Raw genomic sequence first — 17,030 nt, 5'->3', positions numbered from 1 at the left:
AGATGACCATGAACGGTCTCCTCGGTTCAGCCTGTGAGCTCCTCCGACTTTACACCTGTTGGACAGGTATATGCAGGAATCCCCGGAATGTCCTGCAGAGAAGAAGCCGTGCACAGTTTAGTCCTGTTTAGTGTCACTGCGCTCAGACTACTGACTACAACTTCCTCATACCCGGCTGTGTTATTATTACCCGTAAACAACTCCGCCTATAATCTGACAGATGCGTCATAAATGTCACAATTGTCCGTTTCTCTGCCACCGCAACAAATCTTATATTGTTCAAACATGGATGAAGGTGGGAAAAGGAAAAATAGATTTTAAAAGTCCCAGTCCACTTAAAAATACCTGCAGTTAAACTTTTATTAACCCTCCTGTTGTCCTCGAGTCAAGGAAGGAAGGGAGGGGGGAAGGAAGGAAGGAAGGAAGGAAGAAGGAAAGAAGAAGGGAGGAAAGGAGGGATGAACGAGGGAAGGAGGAAGGAAGGAATGAAAGGAGGGAGGAAAGGAGGGAGAAAGGAAGAAGGAAGGAAAGGAGGGAGAAAGGAAGAAGGAAGGAAAGGAGGGAGAAAGGAAGAAGGAAGGAAAGGAGGGAGGAAGGAGGGAGGGAGGAAAGAAGGAAGGGAGGAAGGTAGGAGGGAGGGAGGAAAGAAGGACAGAGGAAAGAAGGAATGGAGGAATGTACGAGGGAGGGAGGAAAGAAAGAGAGAAGGAGGAAAGAAGGAAGGAAGGGAGGAAAGAAGAAACAGTTTTAAGGATTTTTAACAAGGTACCTGAACTTATTTTATTGTGGCCAAACCAATCTGTTATTCTAAACAAAGGATTAAGTATTTAGGTATTTGTATTTGAGTATTATAAGTGTATGCTATACTTCAGAGAAAAAATCTTTTACTTAACTTTTAGTCGACTACGTTTGTTTCACAGCTATATTTACCAGCTACTAATATCTGATACATAAAACATACAATCACTTTAAAACTCTGTCTTTATAGATTAGACTAGCCAACAGTAGCCTATAAATTGTTAATATTAACACCTTGAGAACATAAAAATGCTTCTTACATGTGCACATTAATGAATTAGTATTAATTATATATGATAAATATTACTACGCTTTGTTACGCCCCATTTAAAGTACATTTTGCTTCCAGTAGTTATGAACTTTTAATTAATGTATTGTTGCCATAGACTGTATATTTAAAAAAAACACATATTCTACTTATATGGGCATCAGGAGGAGCATGAGGCGCCCTCCTGAACCTGTGAACCAATCAACCTGTCAATCACGACGTAGCCACGCCCTAATGCATACCCTGCTTTATCGTCACATATAAAATCAGGGAGGCCAAAATGTCCCAAATGAACATCATACTGCATTGAAGAAGGCTTTAAACTAGCGATTGAGACCATAAACACATTTTGAAAACGTTTACTGAGGTTAGAAATCAAGTGAGAAGTTGGTGAATTCTCCATTGACTTGTATAGAGACGGAAGTCCTTTTGACACCAAAACGGTCGCCCCCTGGTGGCCTTTTGATAGAATGCAGTTTTAAGTTACTTGCGCGTTGGCATCGTTTCAGAGGACCGGAACTCCCCGTCTGATTGTTGCAAATGAAATGAAGACAAATGTAATGAATGCTCGTTGGTTCCTCTCTGTTCCATTAACCCATCAAGGTTTTAGTTTGTGTTAAAGTCATTAATGAAAGCTGTAATCATCATGTCTGCAGCAACAAACTGTTAATAGATTATCTGCAGCTTTTTTCTAAAAGTTGTCAAATGATTTTAATTAGATGCCAAACTGGCAACACAAACATTGTTCTTATTAACCCTTTACATACTGCTCATATTCTGACTCATAATTAGTCTCTACACCAGTTCACCTTCATAAATTCCCCATCAGTCATTTATACATGTTTAATTAATCCTTCTGTTTGATTAAAAGACATTTATAATCACTATTTTATGGTCCAGAAGAACATTTTATAGAATATGATGAATAAACACAGGTCAAACTTGGACATTTGCATATATAAAAATGTGTATCAACTGCACAAAAGTTTAAAAAAAGATGCATTTTATTCCCATTTTCTGTATCCTGTGGGTCACATTAGGAAAAGTCTGGCTTAAACAAATGTGTATGAGGTGTTTTTACAGCCCTCAAATGTAAAAATGGGTCAAATTTGACTCTGAACAATATGTAAAGGATAATAAATTTAAACTGATTTATAAAGAAATAGTTAATCATGTGATAAGTACATTAGTTACAGCATTAATCAGACAGGGGTCGCAGTATTTCTGATGTAAAAATGTGTTTTTAATTGATTTATTTATATGAAAACACAACTATAATAGCCTTTAAATGACTTTTCTTGAGATTTCTTTCATGCTTTTTGAATACAGAATAAAAATGTATGTCTGAAAATTTAAACAAAACTCTTTAAGTACTGAGGTCAGAAGAATTTTGGGCCTTAAAAACTTGATCACAGGACAAATTAAGAAGCTTTAATCTGAATAATATACTGATAATATACCTGGAATATCACCTTTTCCCAGTTTCATAAACCTGCATAAGCTCGTTGGAACATGTCAGAAACCGAAATACATCATTAACTCAAATTATGTTATTAGCAAGTCAATCAAAAAAAATTACAATAAAGGAGGAAATGACGACGTAGATGCTGGAAAAGAAGTGAGTCAGCTTCTGGTATCGTTACTCTAACTCTCTCTCTATTGTTACTGAGGATTAGAAGGAGAAGCTGATCCAGTAAGTTACTTCTGTTCCTCCCAAGTTTCATCAACAAACCTGCGCTGACACGTCTGATAAGAAACACGCACACTGTTACAGTAGATTGTCCTGCCACACTTCTTGCATCAGATGGAATATTTGCCCGTATTAATTCAGTGTGTTTTCACTTCAGGAATGTTTGAAGCAGGTTAATTACACTCCTCAATGTTTAGTCTGTTCCTGTGTGCTGCTTGGATGAATCAGAGCAACGCTAAACTACCACTAAATGATTCCTGAACATGCACAGCTGATTGAGAAAACAGCAACATGTGGAGGTTTTATCAGTGAGAAGAGATCTGATTGTGACATCTAATCACGTGACCTTTGAGATTTCATTGTTTAACTTTAGAAAAAGAGGTTTGATAAATTTCTTTGCACATGGTCCGCTTACTGGAACTCATCACGTCATAGTTTTAATCAGTAGCCATGAAAAATAGGGTTGAATTTGAGCACAAATAGAACTTTTTATCAGTACTTTTTTGTCAAATGTATGTGTAATTTAGTAGATTGAACCTGCCGAACGTGACTGAGTCGACCTTTTAGTTTGCAGTGATTGTATCTTGTTGGATTTACCTGTTTTAAGTGAATTTACTGCCAAACAAGCTCGTCTCGCTTTTACCGGTCTGTTAAGTGTCAGTTCAGTTGTTAATGATGAGTAATTTGTCACCGATCCTGTTCATAATTTTTATGGACAGGATTTCTAGGTGCAGCCAGGCCGTTGAGGGGTTCCGGTTTGGGGACCTCAGGATTGGGTCACTGCTTTTTGCAGATGATGTGGTCCTGTTGGCTTCATCAGACCGTGACCTCCAACTCTCACTGGATCGGTTCGCCGCCGAGTGCGGCCGGGATGAGAAACCTCCAAATCCGAGTCCATGGTCCTCAGCCGGAAAAGGGTGGAGTGCACTCTCCAGGTCGGGGATGAGATCCTGCCCCAAGTGGAGGAGTTCAAGTACCTTGGGATCTTGTTCACGAGTGAGGGAAGGATGGAGCGGGAGATCGACAGGCGGATCGGTGCGGCGTCTGCAGTAATGCGGACTCTGCACAGATCCGCTGTGGTGAAGACTGGTAAATCGAGAGCTTCGCCTTTCGGCTCAGCTCTCGATTTACCAGTCGATATTCGTTCCTACCCTCACCTATGGTCATGAGCTTTGGGTAGTGACCGAAAGAACGAGATCGCGGGTACAAGCGGCCAAAATGATCTTCCTCCGTAGGGTGGCTGGGCTCTCCCTTAGAGATAGGGTGAGAAGCTCGGTCATCCGGGAGGAGCTCGGAGTAGACCCGCTGCTCCTCCACGTTGAGAGGAGCCAGATGAGGTGGCTCGGGCATCTAATTAGGATGCCTCCCGGACGCCTCCCGGGTGAGGTGTTCAGGGCACGTCCCACCGGTAGGAGACCCCGGGGAAGACCCAGGACACGCTGGAGAGACTATGTCTCTCGACTGGCCTGGGAACGCCTCGGGATCCCCCGGGAAGAGCTGGACGAAGTGGCTGGGGAGAGGGAAGTCTGGGTTTCCCTGCTTAGGCTGCTGTCCCCGCGACCCGACCCCGGATAAAGTGGAAAGAAGATGGATGGATGGATGATGAGTAATGATATACAGTACAGTCGCCTTTACTGCAACACTTCAGTGTGATAAACCTCAACTTTTTCTAACAGCATGAAGAAAAAAAGACAAAAGGTTTTACATGTATTTTGAGACTTAAACTCTTCGAATAAATGTGTTTTCCTCTTCTGTCCAAAAGCTAAACATGTACATTAAGAGTCTGTTATCCCTGCTGAAAAGTTTAGATTTAATGGGCTCAGTTTTTAAAAAGTCTGACATGAAAGATCAAAATCTCATATCCTGGTAAAGGGCATTTCATACCTCGATAATGATATGTATCCTGAGTATAAAGCTAAGAAGTAATTTAACAATGTAACCAACATAAACAAAGACGGCCAGACTCCAAATAATAAAAAAACAGAGTGAACAGTGTCATAATATAAACCATAGAGCAAAATATGAACCTGTAGACGTTTGTCTCTCGTCACATGATATACAGTGGGGCAAAAAAGTATTTAGTCAGCCACCAATTGTGCAAGTTCTCCCACTTAAAAGATGAGAGATGCCTGTAAAGAATCCAGGAAATCACATTGTAGGATTTTTACTGAATTAATTGGTAAATTCCTCAGTAAAATACGTATTTAGTCACCTACAAACAAGCAAAATTTCTGGCTCTCACAGACCTGTAACATCTTCTTTAAGAGGCTCCTCTGTCCTCCACTCGTTACCTGTATTAATGGCACCTGTTTGAACTCGTTATCAGTATAATAGTCACCTGTCCTGACTATTTCCCTTTTCTTCCTCCCCTGCTCTCTCTTCATCCTCACTGTGCTTAGAGCAAACTTCTCATTCACTGTCTTACTTCCATCCTCCTCAGTCATCTCTATATCTCTAAGGCAAGATCCCTCTACAAGCATTAAGCATATATTGATATTAGCCTCCCATCCTAATATAGCCTAAAATCAAAATAAAATGCACTCTATAGATTGCTCTAAAAATTGTTTACTTTAAATTTTAACTGTGTAGACCTAAGCTCACTTCCACTCAAGTCTGCAGTAGAGGATAATGGAGTAGCTGATCCACTTTCTGCCACTGTGTCTGAAAGGGACATTTGATGGAAAAGGTAAGATTTAGACTTGCTAATGGGTAATGGACATTTGCTGTATTATGTGCTAGGTTACTTATGCCATCAACTACATTTTAAAATTATTATCAGCATCAATATCATAAATAATAATTGCTAAGCTGCTGCAATAGTTACAAATAGCATTTTATAATAACTGTTAAGTCTATTTAGCCTTCACCTAAGAGGGCTATTGATTGTGGTGAGCTTGGATGTGTTAATGGGTTGTCTGCGTTCAAAGCAGTGTATTAAAACCAGACCTCTCAAACATACCTGCCAACATTTGAGTATTCGTTTTTTTTTATCTTTGTGCTGAACTGACCTTTCCTTGAGAAAAACTTAGTAAGCATCTGGTTGCCTACTCTGTGCTTTCTTTCTTTCTCCTCTCTCTCCTTTCTCTTCTGGCAGCCTGACTTAATCTTTTAAGAGAGACATGTTGCTGCGTAGAGCTCTGTGTAGTAGTGATGTGTGGTTGAGCCGATGCTTTGTAGTGAATGAGAAGAGCCGATGCCCATTGGAGAGAGCTGAATCTTCAGCCTCCTGCTCAACAGTCCGTTTGGCTGAGGATCCATGCAGGCAGGGGCGGGAGTTTATTTTGATGGGCACACCATTTGGCCAATCACATGCGAGGACAGACTAGGGTCATACTATTATGTGAAAGAAGGAAGGAGGGCAGACTCTCCAAAGACAGTGAGTGTAGTGGTACAGGCCAGATACACACAGCAGAGACAGAGAGAGAAATAAAGAGCCGTTTGGGAGCCGTAAGAGCTGGCTCTTCGAAGGGAGCCGAGCCAAAAGAGCCGAATCTTTGAAAAGAGCCGTATTGCCCATCACTACTGTGTATGAGACGCTTAACAACCATTAGCGAGTCCTACCAGGCGGAATGAACCATTTTGCATTTTTGCAAGGGGGTGCAGGTAGTCTCAGACAGTCTCAATTTGATTAAAGCAACCTTATAATTGAACTTTCACAGCAAATTTTATTTTATTTTAATATTTATGACGTCGTTTTTTTAATAACTGACATATTTAAATAAAAGAAAAAATCTTCAAAACTTTACAAAAGCCCAGGGCCCCCCCTGATTGGGGCCCTGGTACACCCTTCCAATTTCTCCCCCCACTTCGACGCCCGTGCCTGTCCACAACCTCAAACAGTCACACTCCAAACTCCACTATGGCCAAGACCAAAGAGCTGTCAAAGGACACCAGAAACAAAATTGTAGACCTTCACCAGGCTGGGAAGACTGAATCTGCAATAGGCAAGCAGCTTGGTGTGAAGAAATCAACTGTGGGAGCAATTATTAGAAAATGGAAGACATCCAAGACCACTGATAATCTCCCTCGATCTGGGGCTCCACGCAAGATCTCACCCCGTGGGGTCAAAATGATCACAAGAACGGTGAACAAAGATCCCAGAACCACACGGGGGGACCTAGTGAAGGACCTGCAGATAGCTGGGACCAAAGTAACAAAGCCTACCATCAGTAACACACTACGCCGCCAGGGACTCAAATCCTGCAGTGTCCCCCTGCTTAAGCCAGTACATGTCCAGGCCCGTCTGAAGTTTGCTGGAGAGCATTTGGATGATCCAGAAGAAGATTGGAAGAATGTCATATGGTCAGATGAAACCAAAATAGAACTTTTTGGTAAAAACTCAACTTGTCGTGTTTGGAGGAGAAAGAATGCTGAGTTGCATCCAAAGAACACCATACCTACTGTGAAGCAGGAGGGTGTTTTTCTGCAAGGGGACCAGGACGACTGATCCGTGTAAAGGAAAGAATGAATGGGGTCATGTATCGTGAGATTTTGAGTGAAAACCTCCTTCCATCAGCAAAGGCATTGAAGATGAAACGTGGCTGGCTCTTTCAGCATGACAATGATCCCAAACACACCGCCTGGGCAACGAAGGAGTGGCTTCGTAAGAAGTATTTCAAGGTCCTGGAGTGGGGCCTAGCCAGTCTCCAGATCTCAACCCCATAGAAAATCTTTGGAGGGAGTTGAAAGTCCGTGTTGCCCAGCGACAGCCCAAAAACATCACTGCTCTACAGGAGATCTGCATGGAGGAATGGGCCAAAATACCAGCAACAGTGTGTGAAAACCTTGTGAAGACTTACAGAAAACATTTGACCTCTGTCATTGCCAACAAAGGGTATATAACGAAGTATTGAGATGAACTTTTGTTATCGACCAAATACTTATTTTTCACCATAATTTGCAAATAAATTCTTTAAAAATCAGACAATGTGATTTTCTGGATTTTTTTTTCTCATTCTGTCTCTCATAGTTGAGGTATACCTATGATGAACATTACAGGCCTCTCATCTTTTTAAGTGGGAGAACTTGCACAATTGGTGGCTGACTAAATACTTTTTTGCCCCACTGTATATTGTCATATCACATGGCACTAAAGACATCGTTAATAGGAAATTAAGATTATAGACTTTTTTGTTGTATCTTTTTAAAAATCGTCCCTAAATCCCCAACAGAGCCTGTGATTTGTGTTTAATTTCACAACATCACCAGAAAGAAACGAGGAATGTTTGGAATCTTTGGAGAAAGATAGTTTAAGAAATCTATTTAAAACCTTGAACTTTATAAAAAATAGTTACTAAACCTGCAAAAACACTGTACTGTAAATACTGGAGTCCAAAACAGAACAAAGGAGTTTCAATAGACTTTGCACAATGACTAATGCAGCTTACTTCTTACTTTTGTTTGTTCATTTCCTAGAAAAGGTTTCCAACTTCTTTTTATGCTGCGTTCAGTTTTGGGAGCTGGGAATGACGTCACACCCGAATTTGAATGAAGGGTTAATCAGTAATTAATTAATCAGCAGAGACACATTTCAAAACAATACTTAAAATACTTTATTCTTTGCACTACTGGTGTTTGGTACCTGATGGCACTCAGCCTAAAAACTCAATCTTGTGATTTGGTGATTTATGGCTCAAGTTTCCTGAACTCGGCTTTTCGTCTGCCATAAAATATCATGCATAAAATACCACAGTTGCATTGCTCTCACATTGCATTGCAGAAATCCCCCCCAAACCCCCCAAAATAGTCTTCTTCTTCTTCTAGGTATGGCTGTTTCATTGTGCAGGCCTCAGTGTTCTTCATCTTTGTAGTTCTTTTAAAAGTCCACATCTTTGTAGTTTTAGTGCGTGTACAGAGTATGCAGTGTAAACATAGGCACTCTAGTTGTAACGGGCCATTATTGTGGGCCTATAAGAAGAGCTTTAATAATAATAATAATCATAAGAATAATAATAACTTAAGGCCTGTACACTTGGCACTGTGGCCCACTGGCTTTACAAGCACTGGGTTTCAAAAAACAACAACAAATAAATCACAGCAGGATTAAAACAAAACCCAAACTTTACTCCACAGAAACTTGGTATCCACATGTTTTAGATTATGTAATACGTTGCTCAAAACTTCACAAATCCCTGTAACAGAAGGCTGGCTCAATCAAATACTTGGTACTTGTGGTTTAAGAAGAAGAATAACAGTGTGTAGCTCAGGGTTCAAAATTGCGATTGAACGCTCAACTTTTACCATTGTTTGTTTAGTTTTTTTGGCTGATGATTGAAGCAACTCAGTGTTTGGCAGATGGCTGGTGGCAATTTTGAGTCCTAATAAAACTAAACTAGGAGCCTCATGAAGCCAGCTTATTTTTTTGGTTAATTTTTTATATCTAGTTGGACAAAAATGTAAAGTTGGTCCTGAGGGTGGAACCAGAATAAAAGCCAGTTAGTTAGTCGTATAAATTAAATCCTTTTTAAGAAGGTGAATATTGTACCAAATTTCCCTGTAACAGAAGGCTGGCTGAATAAAATACTTGATACTTGTGGGTCAAGAAGAAGAATAACAGTGTGTAGCTCAGGGTTCAAAATTAACCTTTTCATCCAGCAGCCAAATGGTGATTAAACATTCAAATTTTACCAAACACCCAATATGTTACCATTGGGTTTTTTTTGGCTGGTGACCCACTTGCATGTTTTAACAACATTTGGCAGATGGCTGGTGTTAATTTGGAGCCCCACTAGGAGCCTCATGTGGCCAGAAATAACTAAACGGAAGAAAACTTGAAAGAAAATTCATTTTTTTGGTTAATTTTTTATAACTAGTTGGACAAAAATATGACGTTTGTCCTGAGGGTGGCAGCAGAATAAAAGCCAGTTAGTTAATCGTATAAATCAAATCATTAAATTGACATTTGGATTTAATCCTTTTTAGGGACGTGAATATTGTACCAAATCTCCAGTACGAGGGCGCTGCCGTGGCTTAAAAAACAACAACCTGGCGAGCCCTTTAATTATTGCACATAACCTCAAATCTAAATCACCGGAGTCGCAGTCAGAAGAGACGAGTGATCAATTATAATCCTGACCTGTGATTTCATTTACATCTCAAAAGTGTGCATACACAGACATGGCACATACAGAAGTAATAAAATGTTATTTATAAAACACAGAAGGGTATAAAATTAAAAACAGTCGGTGCTGTGAATGTGCTGAGGGTTTGTTTTTTAGGTTTTTTTTTAGGTAGGAGTGTATTTACACACCTTTTTCTCGGGTTATTTTCAGTCCTCATTCAGTAGTCCGCCCTACTTCATTTAAGCAGAAGAAAAGGAGTACTCCACATTTTTGTCCTCAAGTGTTTCCTCCTCTTTGTCCTTTCACACCTTGGTGTTTTAAAGTACCCTGTTGTCGAGGTGCATTGAAGAGAAGAACAGTTTCCTCCTCTTCCTTTTTCCTTTCCTGTGTAGCTGACTGGTGGAAAAAAAGTTGATCAAAGTGTTTCTTTTTCACTCTTTCTACAGCTCACTGGAGTCCAGTCCTCTTCCTCCTCCTCCTCTTCCTCGCAGCCCTGTGTCTATACCTCTATGGTCTTGAAATATATCCTGGCGTATATGGTGTCCAGCTGGCTGTGCAGAGCGTGGAACGAGGGTCTCTTGGACGGCTCAGCGGCCCAGCAGTCCATCATGATGCGGTAAATATTAGTGGGACAGCGAGTCGGACAAGGCAGCCGAAACCCCGACGACAGCAGATCCAACACTTCCTTATTGCTTTTTCCTAAAGAGGAGCGATTAGAAAAGCAAGGGATGAAGAAGGGAGTAGGAAAAGATTAATCATTTTAATAAGTTTTCTTTTGCAGGCACAGAAAAACAGCATCTACAACTATGAGAAAATCAGAAATGCTGCAAGTTTGAAAGGTAAAGTTAACATGAATCTCAATATTAAGTTATCTTAAAATAATATTATAACATTATATTTTATCATTGTCAACAAATCTGTGAAAAGACCAAAACACTGTCTGTGACATTCAGCCTGAAGCCCACTAGTTCCTATTTAAGACGTATATTTATAAAATAGGTCATACATTATATAGTAAATAGTTTTTGGACAACATTGGAGCAAATTCAACCATAATATTTAGTTTATAAGACACAGACATCAGTTCAGTTTATATTGCAGTAAACCAAAGAAAATATAGATAAAATGTAAGATAAAAGACAGAATGGTAAAAACCCCCAAAATATAATAGATTTAAAGATGCATCGATTAAATTGACAACTATTTTGATCATCGAGTCATTTTTTAATAACAAAATGTCCAAATTCTCTGATTCCAGCTTCTTAAATGTGAATATTTTGAGGTTGCGGAACAAAATAAAGCTTTGGGAAACAGTGTTGACATTTTATAAACCAAACATCTAATCAATTAAAATAGAAAATAATCAACAGATTAATCTTTGATGAAAATAACCAGTTAGTTGCAGCTCTAATACACTGGAAAAAAGAAGAATTGATATTTATTTTTAACAAACATTACAGGATAAGTCTGGTGAAATGCATCAGTGCCACGGAGCTCCACTGGAAATAATTTAGAATAATTAAACTAGAGATTTATGGCCTATTTTAAAATATTTTAGTCTTCAAAACCAAAAAAGTTTTTCTATCATTCAAAACCCTTCAACATCTAAAAAACACACAAACTACCATAAGACTAGATTTTCATATAATAACAAATACAGATGATTAAAACTGCTCTCTGATTACATTATTCCACCTTATAAATAGCAGTAAAACTGAACAAATAGACAGTACAGTAAAACATAGCCAGTAATAAAGGAGTAAAGACACACCTGATAACTACACTGTGACTTTACACCCACTCACACTGTACATACTTCACAAGGTTCCAACTTGTTAAACAGGAAATCAGCTCACTACAAACAGGAAGCAGTTTAAACACTCTACCTTCATAAGGCATTTTGCCCCGTGACATCATCTCGTACAGCAGCACACCGAATGACCAAACGTCTGATTTGACAGAAAACCGCTGATAGATCGCCGCCTCTGGAGCCGTCCACCGCACCGGGATCTTTGTGCTCCGACTGGCTGTATACACGCTGTCCTGCAGAGAGAGAGGTGAAGGGTTAATACCATAGACTGTATATAAGATGGACCTAACATCCGTGACGTCACCCATTGGTTTGTGGACTGCTGCTTGGAAGCGAATAGTATCGGATCTGAGCAGCGCCATCTTGAAAATTTCAGGTGCATGCCGGGGAAAATAAAAACAGGGATTCTACTTATATGGGCATCAGGAGGAGCATGAGGCGCCCTCCTGAACCTGTGAACCAATCAACCTGTCAATCACAACGTAGCCACGCCCTAATGCATACCCTGCTTTATCGTCACATATAAAATCAGGGAGGCCAAAATGTCCCAAATGAACATCATACTGCATTGAAGAAGGCTTTAAACTAGCGATTGAGACCATAAACACATTTTGAAAACGTTTACTGAGGTTAGAAATCAAGTGAGAAGTTGGTGAATTCTCCATTGACTTGTATAGAGACGGAAGTCCTTTTGACACCAAAACGGTCGCCCCCTGGTGGCCTTTTGATAGAATGCAGTTTTAAGTTACTTCCGCGTTGGCCTCATTTCAGAGGACCGGAACTCCCCACCTGGTTAATACACACTGGAAGATACACACATTACTTTTTACTTCTTATCCATTACGATTAATGCATTCAATAAACTAAACTTCTTCCCCGGAGTTGTGTGTGCGGACCTACTAGCTTCAATGTTGATTTTTAATGTGCTTCTCTCTCTCTCTCTCTCTCTCCTCTCCTTCCTCTCTCTCCTCTCTACTCCAACCGGTCGAGGCAGATGTTCTCCCACTTTGGGTCTGGTTCTGAGGTTTCTTCACGTTAAAAGGGAGTTTTTTCTTGCCACTCTCAAAATTTAAGACTACATTTCCCATAACTCCAGACAGTGTTTCCCTTTATTTATCCCTTATCCACTTCCTGTATTTGCTTTCAAACTACAAAAAAAAAAGACATCCATCATACTTGTGATATCATGTTATTGTGTGTAAATCATTTCTGGCACTAAACTGGTCTGAATCCTACTTTTGGGACAAAAACTATTTGTGTTTACATGTATTTACACATCTGAGTGGACAATAATGACATGTGGAGAACCTCAAGGCTCCAATATGGGGCCTCGTCTGCTCCCACTAGCTCGAATGATAGAAAACAACTAAATATACCATCATTATTATGCAGATGACACACACATGTACATGACCATATCATCAGGGGAGTAAGTGTTAAGTCCATTAAACAAATGAAAAGTTGGATATGCCAGAAATGTCTTCAATTAAACAAAGATACAAATGTAATCTATTGTTTTTGGAGTCAAAAGGAAGAACGATTAAAAGTCAACGCTCAGTTTCAGTCGCTCATGTTAAAAACCACAAACCGAGCCATAAATCTTTGCTTAGTCATAAACCTGTCAGACCTGAACTTCAGTAGACACATTAAGATAATTACAAAGTCAGCCTGTTATAACCTGACAAAGGATCAAAAGGAGCAATGTCTCAGCTCTTCTCGCTCATGTGTTTTAATCCTCAGTAGACTCGACTACTGTAACAGTCGCTCTTTAAAACACCTTAAAAAAACACCAATCTTTTACTGTCTACTGACTCCTGAAGGGGGAACATCCTGCTCCTTTCACTGTTAAATGTTTCACTTTCTTCCCCAGCTCGTTGCTGACTGTGCCTGCTTGCTGTTTTGGTGCCAGATGGTGAGCGTACACTCTGTTTTATCAGAGCTTGTTTGCTGAAAACAAGACGCCTGCTGCTGCCAAAATTAAACTAATGACAGTGAAACAAAACAGTAAAAAAAAAAAAAAAAGGTGCGGGCTGCAAAATACAGGTCATACTTCTGTGGTTTTATCATTACAAAGCACCGTCATTCACATCATATGTAGTCATTGGCTTGATTGTTAATATCTAAAATATTGATTATAGCAGCTTTAAAGCACCATGACATCACATATATTGCTGCAATATGAAATACATTTTACACTAAGCAATGCTTGTTAATTAATGTGTGTAACAAAGCTGGTCTGAGCAGATTTAAATCCTCCTTTTTAGCATTAATAAGCAGCATATAGACATTTAGATACATTAATTAAATTACAGACTAATGTATTTCTTAGGGGATAAGTGTTTATAAAAGTATTATTCCAGTGTAATGTATTGGAGTAGTGTTTAAGTCTAATTAGTCAACTATAAGTCCTCCTGTTGACACCCAAAAGTGAAAGCTGCTGTATAAACAGATAAAGGATAATAAGGTAAAACAGTAGAGCCTGACCAATATATCGCTATTATTGGCCGATATTGACCCATCACAGATATATCGGTATCGGCGAATATGTTGTCCGATATGTGCCTTTAAAGTTATATAAGCAGCATTTTATGTATACTTGATCATTTTTCTCAATTCAAGTTTAATACACGAATCAGCCAAAACATTAAATCTACTGTTTCGTTACCATGGCAGCTGTCAAATAGTGAATAGTCGGTTCTTGAAATTCATGAGTGGAAAGCAGGAAAAACGTTAAAGGGAGAGTGAAAGGATCTGAGCAAATTTGGGACTTTGACAAAAGGGCCAAATAGTGATGGAGGACTGTCATTAGTGTTGTTTTTGGCGGCCTGTTTTAATTTTAGTCTTTGTGTCAAGCTGTCATTTTAGTTTTTTTTTGTTTTAGTCACGTTCATACTCTTTAGTCTAGTCAAGTTTCAGTCGACTACAAGTCTGAGCATTTTAGTCAAATTTATCTGTGACTATTTTAGTCTAGTTTTAGTCAATGAAAATTATATTTTAGTCTCTTTTTAGTAATGCAACTCTATTTAACCCAGTCATTAACCCAGTACCTAGTAGTATAGACCAAACCAACATTTTCTTTTAGCCAAACCTATTTCACAATTCAAACAAGGTTGTCTTATTATTATATTATTGTATAATAGTCTCAAGAATAACCCCGGCTGGCCGGCCCTCGGTCCCGTTCTCTGTGTCAGTTGTCTGTCGTTAACGTTAACCTACCGCAGCTACATCTTCTAAATAATGCCGCGAGTGCGGATTGAGGAAGTGACGTCGAAGTGAGACACAGGAAACAGAAATACTGCAAAATAATAAGTAACAACACGACTAAACGAAACGAAATAACGTTATAACATTTCGTAAACCACATTTAGTCTCGTTTTTATTCGTCAACAATATTGCATTATATATTTAATTATAGTTATCGTCACATGACCAGCATGTACGTTGCGTCTCGTCTCGTTTTTGTCACGTGATAAAGGTTCGTTGACAATGATATTTAGTCATAATTTTCGTTGACGAAAGCAACACTAACTGTCAGAGCATCTCCAACACAGCAGGTGGTGTTGGGTCGTCCTGGTAACGCAGCGGTCACTACCTTCGTTAATGTAGTCCAAAGAAGAACAGTTGATGACCCTGTGACGAACTTTGGGTCCGTGCATTTATGTGCGATGTTACTTGAACATGAACCACCAAAATATTGTTGCAGACCAAGTGCACCGCTTCATAGCAGCAGTATTACCATTAAAGGGGCGCATGTGACGAGTCAAGAGGTGTTTTGGTGGCATGAACGGAGCCGACACAATATTTGATAACCATATTTAAGGGATCATGTTCCACCTTCCTGCTCACAGACTACGAGCGGAAAATAACAACTTGCTAAAAATCCAGTGCAAATGCATCTCTCCTTGTTTTATGCAAGGTTAATATTTTAATGTGTCACTTTACATTACAATAACATAATCAGCCAATATATTGATATCAGAATTTTTTTTTACTCCCTAATATCGGTATCGGGCCTTAAAATCCCATATGGGTCACGCTCTATAAAACACAGTTGGAAATAATATAAAAAATGACTTTATAAGAGAAGTTATAATTGAATTGTACATTACTAAAACACTTCAAGTTCCAATATTTGCATAGTGTGTAATAAAAAATGTATTAAATGTTACTTTACTGTATAAAAATGCTAAATAGGGACACTTAAGGTAAAGTATTACCCATAAAATTGCTATATTTAAAACAAAAGGTTACTACTTATGTATAAAAACTGTCCTGATAAGTACAGTAGTGAATATGCAGAAAGGTTTACATGCTCCTGCTTCTTACTACAGGATTTATTCTCAAGGTAAAAAGCAGCCTGGCAGTACTCTGATTTATTTACAGTAAATATTATCCTCTCACAAGCAGTGAGCTAATGATGTATTAATGTTTACTGTAAGTATTACACACACACACACACACAACCTTTTAAGCTGTCTCTTCTTTAGCTGATATAAAGCCTCGGGAGTCTCCGTACTGTATGAATAAAATATTCTGTTGTTGTTGTTCTATTACACACAAACAGAAGTAGGTTATGCACAATTGTGTGTTGCATCATTTAAAAAAAAAAAAAAAAACACTACACTGGACCAGCGGAGAGAGACGGGAGAGGCGATGCATTAAGTATTCATGAGTTTCCATCGGAGCAAAAAAAGAAGACTATAAATATTTAAAGGGGAACACGGATAAGGAATTAGTGTTTATTCTAAAATAAGAGAATGGTTCTTGAGAAATGAAAACAACAAATATAACCCACCTCCTCTCTCCCTCTCTAAAACACACACACACACAGAGCATCCTAACCTTAATAATACGAGCCAGTCCGAAGTCGGCCACCTTGCAGACCAGATCGTCTCCCACCAGGATGTTTCTGGCTGCCAGGTCTCTGTGGACGATGTTTCTGTCCTCCAGGTAGGCCATGCCCTCCGCAACCTGACTGCCCATGTAGATCAGGTGAGCTGACGTCAGCACCTGGCCTTCAGCGGCTGAACACACACACACACACACACACACACACACACACACACACACACACACACACACACACACACACACACACACACACACACACACACACACACACACACACACACACACACACACACACACACACACAGAGAGTCAGCATAGATTTGTCTTGCAGATCATGTTTCATAACAGAACAGGTTTTTGTGGCTTTGTGACATTTCCGGTTATTGATAACAAAAAATTCAAACAGTGCTGAGAACATACATCCAACAAAAGAAAGAAAAACCTCTCTAATGTGTTTTAAAAGTTGAATTAAATCCATGTTTGTGAGGATTAAAAGATTCACGATTTTACAAGTCTGACTCAAAACTATAGTTAAGTGTGTTTTTCTTGCTG

At 39.3% G+C, this 17,030-nt stretch overlaps 1 protein-coding gene across 1 annotated transcript in view; it reads right to left on the bottom strand.

The window, feature by feature from the left end:
• Positions 1-10,316: 10,316 nt before the first annotated feature.
• Positions 10,317-17,030, bottom strand: part of srms (src-related kinase lacking C-terminal regulatory tyrosine and N-terminal myristylation sites) — a 43,794-nt gene continuing 37,080 nt past the window's right edge. The window contains 3 exon segments of the mRNA XM_062427492.1: positions 10,317-10,516; positions 11,704-11,860; positions 16,470-16,651. Coding sequence (XP_062283476.1) covers positions 10,317-10,516; positions 11,704-11,860; positions 16,470-16,651 — 539 coding nt within the window.

Source organism: Scomber scombrus, chromosome 10, assembly GCF_963691925.1.
Source record: "Scomber scombrus chromosome 10, fScoSco1.1, whole genome shotgun sequence".
NCBI lineage: Eukaryota > Metazoa > Chordata > Actinopteri > Scombriformes > Scombridae > Scomber > Scomber scombrus.
Note: the sequence above shows the minus strand (reverse complement) of the source record. Positions and strands in the feature narration are given on the sequence as shown.